Here is a 14,900-nt window from a genome sequence, read left to right as displayed (position 1 = left end):
CGTTTCTATTCATTCTAGCTATGGAGGGTTTAAACAACATGATCAAAACAGCAAAAGTAAATGGATGGATCACAGTTTTGAGGTTTCCACAAACAGTGAGAGGAGTTTGGAGGTGACTCATCTCCAATATGCGGATGACACTCTGATTTTTTGTGAGGCAAATGAGGAACAACTAAAATATTTGAGAGTAATTCTGGTACTATTTGAAGGCATCTCAGGGCTTCACATCAACTGGGGGAAAAGCCATATATATCCCATCAATTCAGTCCCTAATATTGAGCTTCTGGCCACAATCTTGGGAGGTGAAGTAGGTTCTTTACCCACTGTCTATCTTGGGATGCCATTGGGTGCTAAATCAAGGTCAAAGAACATTTAAGATGCAGTTCCGGAAAAGTGTGAGAAGTAGTCTAGATGGAAAGCACAATATTTGTCATTGGGAGGCAGGCTCACTCTGATCAATGCAGTTCTTGATGCTCTTCCAACATATATGTTATCCTTATTTCCTATCCCCTCAAGTGTAGTCCAAAGACTGGACAAGCTCAAAAGGTCCTTCTTCTGGCAAGGAAACAAGGAAAGGAAAAGTTATCATTTGGTTAAGTGGAAAGTTCTGATCAGTAGTAAAAAACAAGGTGGTCTTGGTATCAAAAATTTGAAGAATCAAAGTAAGGCTTTAAATTTGAAGTGGCTGTGGAGGTATGCTCAAGACTCACAATCTTGATGGGGAAAAGTGATCAAATTGAAGCATGGGGAGCTGGATTTTTGGGCTACTAAGGAGGTAAATAAACCATATGGTGTAACTGTCTGGAGACGATCAGAGCATGGTGGCCTTTTTTAAAGAGCCACTCTGTTATCAGAGTATATAATGGCAACAAAACAATTTTCTGGAAGGATAGGTGGTTGGGAAACAGAAGTTTGGAGGAGTTATTTCCTGATATGTTTGCTCTGGCACAGCATCAGAACAAAACAGTGGCTGAAATGTGGTCACCTCAAGGCTGGGAGTTGATCTTAAGAAGAATGTTGAATGACTGGGAAATACCTAGACTAGTTGAGCTTTATAAACATTTGTAGTCTTTCCAAGGGCTGAAGGATGGGGTGGACTGTTTGTGGTGGACTGGGCATAACAAGGGGCACTACAAAGTGAGTTCAGGCTATAAGATCATGAACATGACTGAGCCACAAAACTCTAACTGGCCATGGAGACAAATCTGGAAAGTTAAGATACCTCTTAAGGTTGCATGCTTTACATGGTTGCTAGCCAAAGAAGCTGTTTTGACACATGAAAACCTAAGAAAGAGAAGGATTACATTAGTTTCAAATTGTTGCTTATGTGGGGAAGCAGCCGAGACAGTGGGGCATCTGTTTTTACATTGCAGAATTACTGATCAGCTATGGAAGATTTTTATCAATCTCAGAGGCATCTCTTGGACAATGCCTAGCAAGATTGTTGACACTCTTTCTAGCTGGGAGGAGGTTGGGATTGGGGCCAGGAATAGAAGCTACTGGAGGATCATTCCAGCTTGCATATGGTGGACAATCTGGAAAGAAAGGAACTCCAGATGTTTTGAGGATAGAAGTAGCACTCTACAGAAGATCAAGCAAGACGATCAAGCAAGACTGTATGTTGCTATTTTGTTTTTGGTGTACAAAGAATCCCTCATGTTAGGATTTTACTTTCTTAGCTTCTTAGTTTTCTTTTTTCTTTTGTAAAGGGGTTTTCAGTACTATCTAAGTACTGGTCTATAATACAAAGTTGTTACCTGTTCAAAAAAAAAAAAAAAAATGCTTAACAATTGTGTATGCTGCAGAATGTTGAAGCCGTCTCCACCCACAGCTATCCTTTAGCAACAATAGTTTCTTTCTGAGAAAGGTAATAATTTGTATTGAAGTCCAAAGGATCAGCATCAATGCTGCTAAGAGCTGTAGTTAAAAGCTCCAAGAGGAGCCAAAAAAGGGATCAGCCAGTGGCTGAAGATCTAAAACATTAACAGTTGCCTATCAGATCTACTAGGTCGCCTACATCACTAACAATATCTTGTTTACACCCAAAATTTAAAAAAAAAAAAAAAACTAAGGCAATTCATCTTGATCTTCTGAGTGGAATTATCATTTAGCAACAATAATTAGGAAAGCCTATAAAAGGATTAAACAATTTTGATCAATGCAACCAAGCAGAAATTATATGTTCATTTTGCATCATGCATATACCCTAGAAGTTAGCACCCCACATCCTTTATCTTTCTTGTAGCCAAGAGACTAATTTTGCTGTTCGCAAAGTAACTTCATCATTGGAATGATTAACTTTTGGTTGTCATCAAAAACACGAGATCTATTCAAAAGACAAGCCAAAAGCAAATAAAAGGAAAAATATAATCTATCCCGGAGGAGCTACTACATATTCTCTCCCCCACCCACCTCAACCAAAAGAAAAACATGAAACCCAAAACATAGTATAGAAAGAGGCAGTACTACTCTTGGGAAAATGAAAATCAAGAAGTTCTCAAGGTAAGTCTACTTTCTTCAAGGCAATAGAGTTTGCCAGAATAGCTCATTTAATTAAGCAACAGTCTCTATCTTTTACTTAAAAAAATCATACGAACTTTTGGAAAGGGAGTAGTATGTACCCTGATAAATTAACCCTTTCTCATGAAGCCTTATAAATGCTTCAACTACCGCTCCTGCAACAATTGCATTTTTAAAATTAGATTCCTGTTATGCAAATGGATGATATATGTATATATATGACAAAAAAGAAATAATACAATATTTATCAGTGGACCAGTATTAACGTCATCTATATCTGGATGCAGGACCAGGTACATTTTCATGCAATAAACTATTTTCGAAAAAACAGTATGTAGGATGACAAACTAAGATGAGGAGCCACTTAGAGAATTCATAGCTTGCTATCCTAAAGAGTTGATATCCGTATTCTTTAGACAAGTTCGCACCACAGAGTTGATGGGACTTTTACTGAATGGAAGGTGATCTTACTACTCAGCTGTTCATCAAAGGTAAAACGTTCTCTGGTCCAATCACATGAAGCACCAAGTCTCTTTATCTGGTTAGTAATTGTTCCACCATACCTAAGTAATAAAAGGGAATAAGCCTTTCTTCTTTGATTGAAAAGAAATACTGAAAAAGCAAATTGGAAAGATGAACAAGGACAATATATCCTTAAAAGGAAAAAAGAAAAGATCTGATATATTAGAGATAGGAAGATATGCATTGAATCCAAAGAATGATAGCATACTGCAACACCGTAGAAAGATAATCACCATGGTCTCTTTCCTGTAAAAGGAGAGCATGTGATCCTAAAATTTTGAAGCCAGCCATACAAGATTAAATACAGGTGCAAATTACAAACATATTAGATAAAATTAGAGAAGGTTGGACCCAATTTTTCCGCCATATCCTACCTAATGCATTGCTACATAGGAGCAACTTCTTCTGATAATTGAAGAATGTAAAAGAAGATTAGGTATACCGTCGGATGCGGAGCTACCCTTGCCCGAGGGGTGTCAAGCGACACCCCTTCGCCGGAAAATTACATTGTTTAGATAGGTCAAATTTTGGTTTTATACGTATATATACTCGTGTTGACACCTCTTGACAACGTCAATGGTTTAGTGCAACGGTAAAGGGGCTGCATAAATTCTCTAAGGTCGTGTGTTCGGTCTCTGGTCGCGATAGAATTATAAATTTTTGAAAATAATACCTCCATCGCCTGTATTAATTCTCGTAGTAGAGGAGGTGGAAAATAGTTCATTTTGTAGAAAAAAAACTAACCTCTCTGCTATGACTCATAACATAAAGACAAGTCTCCAATAAAAGATTAGCTTTTAGAATTTGGGAATTCAAGTACTACTAGCACCAAAAGTTCTTATTAATGAGACGTTCCTCAAGACAAAGCTCTCATCCTGAAGACTCTTTCTCCCAAGTCATTCCCCGAATTTTTTGTAACATTGTACTTTCATATGTTGACTCCCCTAAGTAGCTGCTAAAAGGTGCTAGTTCAATCTCCACATGTCAAAACATATCCCAAATCTGGTGTATAACCCAAAGCCTTCATTTTCACCTTTAATTCTTAAAAATTTGATGATTGAGTAGTACTATAAATGGGAATAAAAAATTTGTTTCTGCAAAATTAACCATGGACATGTGGGCTATAAAGGAAGTAAGAATCATCTTAGCCAATATAACATCAAAGAATGTCTTAAGAAGTTGAGTAGGTGCTGTTTTACTTTCAGAATGCTAAGTAATTTATTTTATATGTTTCTGACCTTGTCTTTTTCATACTTTAGATGTATTATAATTGCTTGTTTTGTTTACATATGACCGATTATGTATAATTTTCTTTGTGTGCATACTGCTTTCATTAGTCAAATTTATTTTGTTTGTTTTTTCGTGTATTGGCATAATACGTAAACAGACCCTCAAACTTGGCCTTAGCTGGCAAGTATGCCCTCCAACTTTGGGGGTGCACAAGCAGGCACCTCAACTTGTATAAAGTTGAACACGTAAACTCAAATGCTGACGTAGCACATAAATTTTGGAGGGGTCTAGATGATCATTTTGTAAGTTGGAGTGTTAAAATGACAAAGTGGAGACAAGTTGAGGTGCCTACTTGTGCACAACCAAAGTTGGAGGGCATATTTGCCAGCTGAAGCCAAGTTTGAGGGCCTGTTTAAGTATTTATATTTTGACAACCCTTAATGAAAATCCTAGTTCCACCATTTTATACTGTATACCTAAAATCAAATGGAGATTGAGTTAATTCAAAACGCCAATATGCGTTCTTAGTTGAGAATGCAACAGAATGGGAGCAAAGGGTTCAAATGGACAGTGCCAACTAGTTACATTAGGTGTGGTGTTTGATGAGGGTGTCCGCATACGGTTGTGTCAGAATTAGGGAAACTTTATGATAAGAATTGGGTTACTTGAACAAAACAAGATTATAATGCGGAAGCGAAAGTATGAAGATTAAAGACAAGAATATAAAGATAGGCAAAATTCAAGAATAAAATCCCCAAATTTCAAGATTAAGTGATAAGAACCCTAATTGGTCTTAGTATTCAAAATTAGCGGATTAAGACTAATTAAGATACTAATAGAGTCAATTCAAGAACTTATATCAAAAGGTGATCTAGACCCCTATTTCGAAGAAATTAGAGACAATAATTAGTATAAGACTAATTACCTCCTTTAATTTACGAATAAGAACCAAAGATATCAAGTACGAATTAATCTTACCTCTTAAAAAGAATCGTTCTTATAAGGTTGCAAGATAAATCCAAAGTAGCCACACACAAAGGTGTAAAGTAGAGAAACTCTCAATAATAATAATATTTGTCTAATGAAAATAACAAAATCCACCCCTATATATAGGGGAAACTTATCCCAAATAGAATGGGATTAGAATCTACTTTTATGGAAATAATTAAATACTAAAACCTAATTAGGATTAAACTAGGAAAGCATGTAAAATAATTGGCAAACTTCTTCCCTAATAGAATAAGGAGAAGGTTGCCCAAAAAATCACTTTGTACGTGTGACTTTCTCCAACCCAATTTGGGTTGGATTTAATTCCTTTCTGGGCAAAAACTTCAACCCCATGGGCTTGAATTTAAGCTCTTTTGGGCTCCATGTGGGGCCCAATCTTCCTCCTCTTGAGCTTGGACTTGGATCATGAAATATGTTTAGTATTTAGCCCATTCTTCTGCATAATTCTTGGACTCGTTCTTGGGCTTTTCTTCCACGATCAGCATCTGTTTGATTTCCAATTGAAGCCCAGCAACCTTGGCTTGCATCTCCTTAGCTTGTGACCTTGACGATGATCTTCTTAGGGCTTCTATAGCGCCATCCTTGCCCATGGAGCTATCACTTTATCTTACGCAGCCCCTAATTTTCCTTAAAGACAAATTATTTAGTACTGGAAAGGATGGATCTGAATAGAGCGAAGTGGATACAAGGATTCATATAACCAACCTGAACTAGTTTGAAGAGACGAATAATTGTCTGATCTAACTTAACTTGTTGAAGAGATGAACTTAACTTGTTGAAGAGATGAAATATAATTTCTTATTACGGAGAAGGGCCAATTATGACCTTAAAGTATGCAAAAATTGAGCAGATATACCCTTCTTTAATAGTTAGCTCACATGCCCTTAACGTTCAATAGTTGGTCCAAATATATCCTTAATTACCATTCAACAGTTGGTCCAAATATGCCCTCAATTTAACTGGAGCCCCCAATTAGCTGATTAATAAGTGAATTAGTACAAGATCTCGACACATGTTCTTATCCTAAGGCAACTAGAGTTACCCGGCCCACACACCCCCTCGTCTGACTGAATCGTTTAAACTTTCACCCGACCCCACCTTTATTTTTATTTCCTTATTTCCACCTTCTCTCTTCATGGAAATGGTCCCTTTCTCAAATCCCCAAATCTGCTCCATTAGGGTTAGATTCGGACACCTCCTTGTGTGACTGATATTAACTACGAATTCGGACTAGTTGTTCAATGGGGATTGGGGCCATCAGATGGAGGATGAAAAGAAGATGATCATGGGATGTTACTCCTCCAACCACATGAGATACTTTTGATACAAAGGAAAAGGAGGGCATTTGAAGAGATGAACGCCTATTTTTGTATATATTATATTCAACAAATCTTTTGTTTTAGTAGGCTTTTGGGGCACCCATGAAGTCCCAAGCAACATCAATAATTGGGTATTGTTTGTAGACAATCATATTCTATGTAGGTCCCCCTTTTGTATACAACTTAACAGACAAAAAGACTCACCACATCAATAAATTATTTATCTCATCGAGAAAAAACACCTCATCAGCCTCGGTCCCAATATAGGTGAGCATAACACGCAAATTAGAAGATTTGGGACTGCCACCTATGTATAGGAACCATGAAAGATCCCAGAAGCATAAACTTGGGTTGAGATAAAAAAAAAAAAATTACTCCTCCTGTTTGATTTTATGTGGCACTGTGCACAGAGTTTAAGGAAAAAAAAGACTTTGGAACTTACAGTCTCTTTTGTATGGCTATAAGAGCATATCATTAAGGATAAAAATGACAAGTTTAAAGATAAATTGTTTCGAAACATAGAAAGGTGTAGAACCGACGGAGCATAAGAAAAGAAGCTCTTTTCATCCAAGAACTAAATTAGTGTTACAAGTTCCTATTTTATTTCATAGGTAGGAGTGTGTCTTATATGTTTATATTTTTCTAGGTCTTCAACACTACTTAGAACAAAGCTCAACTCATTGACATATTAACAAAATAAAGAGTAATAAGGAAATTTCTATGCTTAAAATTCTCATGGGAAATATTCCTGTTACTACTCTACTGTTCAATGGTTACAGAACATGCAGAAATCATTTTTTTTTTTCATTTCATCTTTTTCTAATTAGAAATTAAAATATTCACGTTAGTAGAGAGGAGGTTGTTACTACTGGGACATTGAATAATAGAGGCCAGCTGGATTACTCTATCGAACAAGGAAATTATGGTACTTATCAAAGAAGAAGATCTTGGTACTTTACCTTTTCATGGTGTTTGTTATTTTTCTAATTAGAAATTAAAATATTCATGTTAGTGGAGAGGAGGATGTTAGTACTGGGAGATTGAATATTAGATGCCAACAGGAGTACTCTATCTAACAAGGTAATTATGGTACTTATCAAAGAAGAAAAAGAAGAAGAAGATTTTGCTGCTTCAACTTTTCATGGTGCTTGTTATTCTTCTTTTCATTTTATACTATCTTTCTTACTTGTGAGGGTTTGCTGATAGCCAGAATGGTAATCATTCAACAAAATATGTGTAATTATCTAAACGAATAGGTAAAAGAACTTTCTGCATCTTCTGGATGTTTTTAATAAAATTATCATTATTTCATTGAAAAAATGAATAGATAAAGGTTCACTGGTAGCTTGAGAGATCCCTAGGAAAATAACATGTAGGTGAAAAAAAATCTATTTCTTTTTTGATCGGTTAGCGGATATGAGAAACAGTTTTATGACCATAAATCATGTAGCAATGCAGAATTTACTAAATAAGTAGCTTAAATAAGAATGAGCAGATATACTTCTGTTTCCATTCCCATACTCGTTTTGTAAACTCGTCTCTACCCAAATCAGCCCTTTTTACTCCTTCTGCAGCTAGCATTCTCTCCACAACCAACTAGAAAACAGGGAAAACAAAAAGATAAGAGGTATTCAGTTTTGCACACCCAAGCAAAAATAACAATTTTTGATAGTTAAGATCATTATGGAAAACGAGCACATTTTTAAAAATAAAAAGGATAATTGACAAGTGGCGCCACTTACACAACAAGATAAAGTACTGCCACAAGTTTGAGAACGAAAAAGGACCACCAACATATTACCTACCGCAGAGAAAGAAACTGTAGATACATTTGAGGAAGTAAATGATGGAACACCTTACTAAACATCAACACTATGTAACTAATATCAGCATCTGAAGTTTCAAAAGTAGATTTCTCATATTGGCGACCACAGTTCTGTGCACCAAAACAAGCAAAAATAACGTCCATTCTATGTGCATTTGCACAAAGATTACACTGGAAAACAGCTCAAACTCAACTAGCTCGCAGCGAAAGTTCTTGCATACCCAAAATGGTCCATGAAAGTAAGAATTTTCATCAAAATTGGATGAAACCAAGACAAAATTATGAATGGATGGCAAGCAATATAAGATCAAATCTCAAACAAGATGCAGTTAAGTAAAAATAATAAGCTTCTGGATGTAGAGGGAACCTGAGTTGCAATACCAGCATGATCTGTTCCAGGAAGCCAAAGGGTAGGTCTTCCCTTCATACGGTTATATCGTATCATGATATCCTGACATAGAAGAACGATGGAAATGAAGTAATTTAGAAAATCTGAGATATATCAACTAACAGATAAAATGATCACTTTGTGAGCTGAAATATGAAAAGTAATAGACCAATAGTAATCAAGAACAACATTGTGCGATCCCTCCCCATTAATCGTACAACAACATACCTAGTGAAATCCCACATAGTGGGGTCTGGGGAAGGTAGAGTGTATGCAGACCTCCCCATTAAATTGTGTGACAAGATAATCCAAGAAGACTTTTTTTTTTTTTTTTTTTTTTTTTTTTTTTTGGTTGAAAAGGTAACATTTCAGGCATCCTCTTTTGGTTGACCTATCCTTAGGGATGTCTTCTAAGCAGTGGATGCATTTTTTGAAGGAATTAAGTGAAGCATGTTTGGTTAGTTGGAGAGCCATCATGCTATGCTATTGGGATGATATTGTAAGATTAGGCAGATCAGTAGCTATAGCACCTGTTTTCTCTGATGTGATTATCATTCAATGTGTCACATTCTGTCAGCAGTGGACTGGCAGCTTTGTTCAGCAAGACATGGACTTGGCTAAAATGTCAGGTGGAGATTGTGGATGTATGGTGCCAGGTACTTGCATAACTCGAGCAAAGAAGGTTCATTTGCATCAGATAATCAGTTCAAGATGTTTGGTTCATGTTATGCATTCACACAAAGTTGTTGGCCCACTTAATGAGGTGAAATTGGTAACGCAAAATTTCTTTCTGACCAATCTGAATTTAAAATTGAGAATTGGGACATGTCGATAAGCCGAGTGGTCAGAAAAGGCCACGTTTCCAGGTCAAGAAACAATGTCGTGGTGAGCAGCGAGCCATGAACAATAAACTTGGAAGAGCAGGCAAAAATCTTGTCAAGGAGCACAGTGAGAAATGTCTATTCATGTTAAGGGCTGAAATGGAACAGAAGGTAAGACCCCAAACTACCATGTGGGGATAAGTTTGGTGCCTACTATCATAAAAGAAAAGCAGTGTGTGCAAACGAGGCTGAAGCCAGGCTAGTGGGGATGTTGGCACAAGTGTCACAGCAACAACCACGTTGGGCGAATATGTTATGTACCTACCATCATGGGGGAAAGCGATCTCCAAGAGTTAGCTCTATGCAAAGCTGAGGCCAAGCAATTGAGAGTTGCGCCTGTGGGTCAGGACAATCGTGAGGAAAGACTTAAAAGCAAGCTTCCTTGCGGGGAGATCAAGTATCAAACTTCAGCAGAGTCAACCACCATATATGTGAATGTGAGCCAAACCACTTCAAGGGGAAGCAAGGTCAGAATTGGGCCAAACCGCTACCCGGGGGGAGGCCACTTAGGGCGACGGAGATGCCAAAGTTGGCCATGCCACTGCGTGGGGAGGCCAGGTCAAAATTGGGCCAAACCTTTAAGACGGGGCAATGCCGATATAGCGTCAAGCCAATTGGAGCGAGGAGATACCAGGAGTTGGCCAAGCCACAGCGAGGGGAGGCAATGTGCTAAATCACCAAGGTGAGAAGACAAGACCAAAGGAGGAATAGCTTAAACTTTTGGATGACATGATCACACACTACAATATGGCACTAGAGCAGGAAAAGGGCGTTTCAATTGTCAAATAAAAAATTCAACGTGCTTCGCCAATGAAAAATACACAGGGCCACACATGAGGGGGCGTGTTGAAAGCATAATTAAGTAAATAAATGTGTGTTGTAATCTAACAATTTTAAACATTTAGATAAAAATGGTTACACCATTCAACACTCACCGAACCCTATGTATACCCTTTAAATAGACATAGAAATCTCCGAAAGACAAATCCTCAGGAAAAGAGTGTCTTCGTGTGCACAAAGACATGGGAAAGGTGAAACATTAATTAACTATCCTATGGTACTACAACCCCTATATGTCTTCTATATGTTCAAAAAATCTCAGTCATACTCGCATTGCACTAGAACATTCAATCTCATAAATCTTTGACAACCAAAATGGAAACAAGATTCTCAAAGGTTGAAAATCATTATGGATTTACTGTCTTTTAGAACCACTTGTTAATACTACGAAATTAGTAACCCTCATATTTCCTAAAAATTAAAATTCCAGAATACTGAAGACAAATGGTTTGTCTCTGCACTAGAATGTAATACAGCATTGTGGCAGAAATACATCCTGGGAAAACGAAAAAGAACGCATTGTGAGCATGGGAATTAGAGGGTTAAAGTCTGGTTGAGGTTTATGATAGCATCATCTGTCTAGCATAAAGCAACTAATCATATTTTACGTTTTAATCTGAGGCTTCCTATAGAATTCACATAGCACTGATTCTTAGCCCGTCAGTAGTCACCTAATTGATATTTGATAATTTCTTTCACATATTTATGTGGGATTACACTGGGTATGTTGTTGTTGTATATTTAAATATCTAGAACCTCGATTTAGCATAAGTCACTGTTTCTTTATCAAACAAACCAAAGCACCAAATGTTGTTTGATAATTTTATTGACTATTTATGTTAAACCTGACAAGGCATTGTAAAATAATAATCCATGCCTGATAGCCTTAGTAATTAGTCAGTTTCCAGAAATGATTTTTAATAACGCAAAGATAAGACACCACATCCATTCAGTTTGAATTATAGAGCCTTTTTTGTGTAACCTATCGCAACATTACTTCTAGCTTTGCGCCCCATAATACGAAAATAAAGTAGCAAGTGAGATTTAGACAATAATTACTTGATATATTGAATGATGACCTTGTATAACTCGAGAAAGACCATTCAAAAGAATAAGTTAGAGCAAACAAATCAAAAAGAACTGTAATAAGAGCATATGCCGGAATTTAATACATAATATACTGAACGCAACCTCAAGCGTCACAAACATAGCATGGCCCATGTGCAGCGAACCGGTAACATTAGGTGGTGGCATTGGAACTACAAAAGGATCGCTCCCTTTGACAGTGCTTGGTTTGAAATATCCTTGAGACTCCCACCTAACAACAACAATTTCACTTATTAGAATTTGCAGAGTAGTGAATAATTAGAAGGTGATCATTTAACCATCATTCTGAGATGCAGAAATGTGAGGTCAATTCATATGACTTTATTAGTTTGGTTTTGTATTATTTAAGGAGAAGAAGATATAACAACCTACTATAAACTAACCAAATTTTGTGTAATTATTAATCACTCTAACTATAGTCAATTGAAGTTAACAGTGAACATTACACCAAAACTGCAAAAATATAAAGTTGGAAAGTAAACCTATTGTATTGTATTGTACAATTAGTTTAGATACAATGTTTGTTTTGATTGTTACTTTAATTTTATTGTATCGTTTCGTTATGTAGCGAGAAAACTCTCCTTTTGTGTAACGACCGATTTGGTGTTATCACGTCGTTACCTTATTTATTTTTTCTCATTTTGTTTTACTTATTTTTTTATCTTTCATCATACCTTTTTATGATAGCTCTACATAGTACCCTACTTTTATTGTAGGTTTATCCTTCAAATTGGCGATGTTAGAAATTATGTAACGACGGAAAACGATACAATCTATCCAAACATTGTATTCATCAAAACAATGCAGTAAGATACAGTACAATATAATACGACATATTATGAAACAATATGCAACAGCCATCCAAACAGAGTGAAGGTAGAACCGGTAAAGCTTTTTCTACTGAACAGCTTATCAGGCACTCCAGAATTTAAAAAAAAAAAAAAAAGAATTCAACAATATAACGGAAATGAACTAATGGAAATATCATATATCACCATTTATATATGCGTTCTTCATTAGTGAAATCAAATGACTTTGCAACTTCCGGTGAAGTAAATATACCACCACGGCTTTCTGCTTCCGCATTCACTGCATCATAAAAGCCATAATTAGTAGGCGTTTGGCCATAGACACCAAATATTTTTCACTTTATTTGGAATTTTTTGAAGTTGGAGTGGCAGATGGAGATGTGTTTGGTTATAGTTTTCTCGATTGTTTGAATGCACTAAAAGTTGGTGTTGTGTGTGTGTCGGGGGGGGGGGGGGGGGAGTAAATAGGATTTTAGGTGTTTTGCAAATTAAAAATATAACTTGAAGTTAGTATTTGGAATTTCATGGCCAAAATAAAGAGTGTCTCTGGTATGGAGGAGAAAATGTCTTTCAATTTTCCCCTCAAAATGTTTTGAAAAATAATTTTCTAAGGTAAACAAGTTTGGAAAATGACTTGCTAATGAAGTAGGGAAAACAAACACTTCCGGCCCATAGTATTTAGCTAAATGATATATAAATGCTCTTCCGCCCCATAGTATTTAGCTAAATGGTATATAAATGCTTTTGGGATAATATATTTTTGCTTACTTAACAAACACTAGAAAATAAGTAAGAAATTTCCATGGAAAAGATTTGCTTCATACCCAAAGTGAGAAAAAAGAAATCCGGAAAAATTCTTGTGGCCAAACGGGTTTCAACTCCGATGGAAATTACACAATTTTCAATGGCCAAACGGGCCCTTAGAGAGAGGAGACTTACAAGTGGCGAAGAATCGACGTGAGAGAGTAGTAGTAGAACGACGTCGTCGTCTTGTAGTGGAGAAGAGAAGTGGATTCAAACGGAAGCATAATGAAGAAGAAGAAGTTGAAGAAGATAAGAAAGAGGAAGTTGTGCACACTACTACAGCCATTTTGCAGACACACACTTCATGTACACCAATGGGCAGAGAGAGCACTTTTGTGGTTTTGTTATCCTCCCGCCGTTAACCTCTGGCCCTGTTTTCACCTTTCGCCTCTAAAACTAAAATTTTAATTGTAAGGGAAACCGTGCAATTAGGTGAAATTTAATACACCTGTCAAATTCTAATACTTCCACGTAAAAATTTTTTGCGCGGATTGCCTTTCATACGGATTGGCCTTTAATAAAAATATGGGAGACAAAATATTAATTTCTACATAACTATATCGTATAAGCCACAGTTTTTATGTAACTTTGTCCGGCATGAGTTCCGAATTTCTTTTATATTTTTTGATGTCAGTAATATTTTCGACCACCTTTTTATTACTTTAAGTGTCGAAGGACAAAAATTAAACACCAGCTGTTTGAGTGGCAAAAATTAAAGACCACCCCATGTAGCAGCATTCGTGCGAAGTGCCCTTGCACTTATTTATGTAAAACTAGTGAATTTATCCGCGCTACGCGCGTGATCCTGAAAGACCTCATTTTATATACAATTTTTTAAATATATATTAAAAGTATATAAAATTTATTCTTCATATACAAATACATATAGATTATAGTTCAAATTTTAATGTGTTTTATTATTAACACTTCATTTTACATTTTTCTAAGAGTCCTCATTTTTAAAAACACTTGAGTTTTGAGTCGAGGGTTTTTCGAAAACAGTATCTCAGACCCAAAAAGGGAGGGGTAGGATCTATGTACATCCTACCCTTCTTAAACTGCACTTGTGAGATTACACTGGGTATGTTGTTGCTGTTGTTGTTGTTGAATAATTTTGTATAAGCCATATAGGTATAACTATATCTTTTTTTTATTTTTAATATGTAAAGAAAAACATTCTAGCAAATTGGTCTCTTTATGTGCATATGTATAATAAATTAAACATAATTTCGTTGTACATCTAATTTATGTAAATAAGTATTCAACTTTTTGAATAGGGAGTTCAACAATGTCATATTTTTATAAAAATGATTGATATCTCTTAAACAATTGAGCGTGCTAGCATATGAGGTACGAAACCTCATATTTTCTCTTTGTAGCAATCACTCTCAGTCAAAGTTATGAATAAGAGAAAGAATTACAAAAAGGAATTACACTGGATGTGGAAGGTTGAAATGAAATATTGAAAGAAAGGCAACAAAAAGAAATTAAGGGGATCTTTAATGAATGTGAAAAAATATTGAGAGTGTGATTTAAGAATTTGAATGTAGAATTAGTTACTTACGCAATACTATCATTAGAAGTTAAAGATGAATTAAGCAATTAAATTTGATAAAAAACGATAAGCCCATGAATACATTTCAAGAG

The 14,900-nt window shown here is 36.1% G+C and overlaps 1 protein-coding gene across 2 annotated transcripts in view; it reads right to left on the bottom strand.

Annotated features, from left to right (window-relative positions):
* Positions 1–13,697, bottom strand: part of LOC132031497 (valine--tRNA ligase, chloroplastic/mitochondrial 2) — a 35,853-nt gene extending 22,156 nt beyond the window's left edge. Inside the window, exons 1-7 of one of the 2 annotated variants that reach the window (XM_059421484.1) lie at positions 13,389–13,697; positions 12,636–12,729; positions 11,725–11,851; positions 8,792–8,875; positions 8,101–8,195; positions 2,992–3,083; positions 2,622–2,675 (exon numbers count right to left, since the gene is read on the bottom strand). In XM_059421484.1, the coding sequence (XP_059277467.1) occupies positions 2,622–2,675; positions 2,992–3,083; positions 8,101–8,195; positions 8,792–8,875; positions 11,725–11,851; positions 12,636–12,729; positions 13,389–13,539 (697 nt within the window). In that variant the 5' untranslated portion in view covers positions 13,540–13,697. Of the gene's footprint in view, positions 1–2,621; positions 2,676–2,991; positions 3,084–8,100; positions 8,196–8,791; positions 8,876–11,724; positions 11,852–12,635; positions 12,730–13,388 lie in introns of those variants that run through there. The other variant, XM_059421485.1, reaches the window with a different exon arrangement.
* Between the last annotated feature and the right edge of the window lie 1,203 nt (positions 13,698–14,900).

The sequence above is a fragment of the Lycium ferocissimum genome, chromosome 9 (assembly GCF_029784015.1).
Source record: "Lycium ferocissimum isolate CSIRO_LF1 chromosome 9, AGI_CSIRO_Lferr_CH_V1, whole genome shotgun sequence".
In the NCBI taxonomy this organism is placed as follows: domain Eukaryota; kingdom Viridiplantae; phylum Streptophyta; class Magnoliopsida; order Solanales; family Solanaceae; genus Lycium; species Lycium ferocissimum.
Note: the sequence above shows the minus strand (reverse complement) of the source record. Positions and strands in the feature narration are given on the sequence as shown.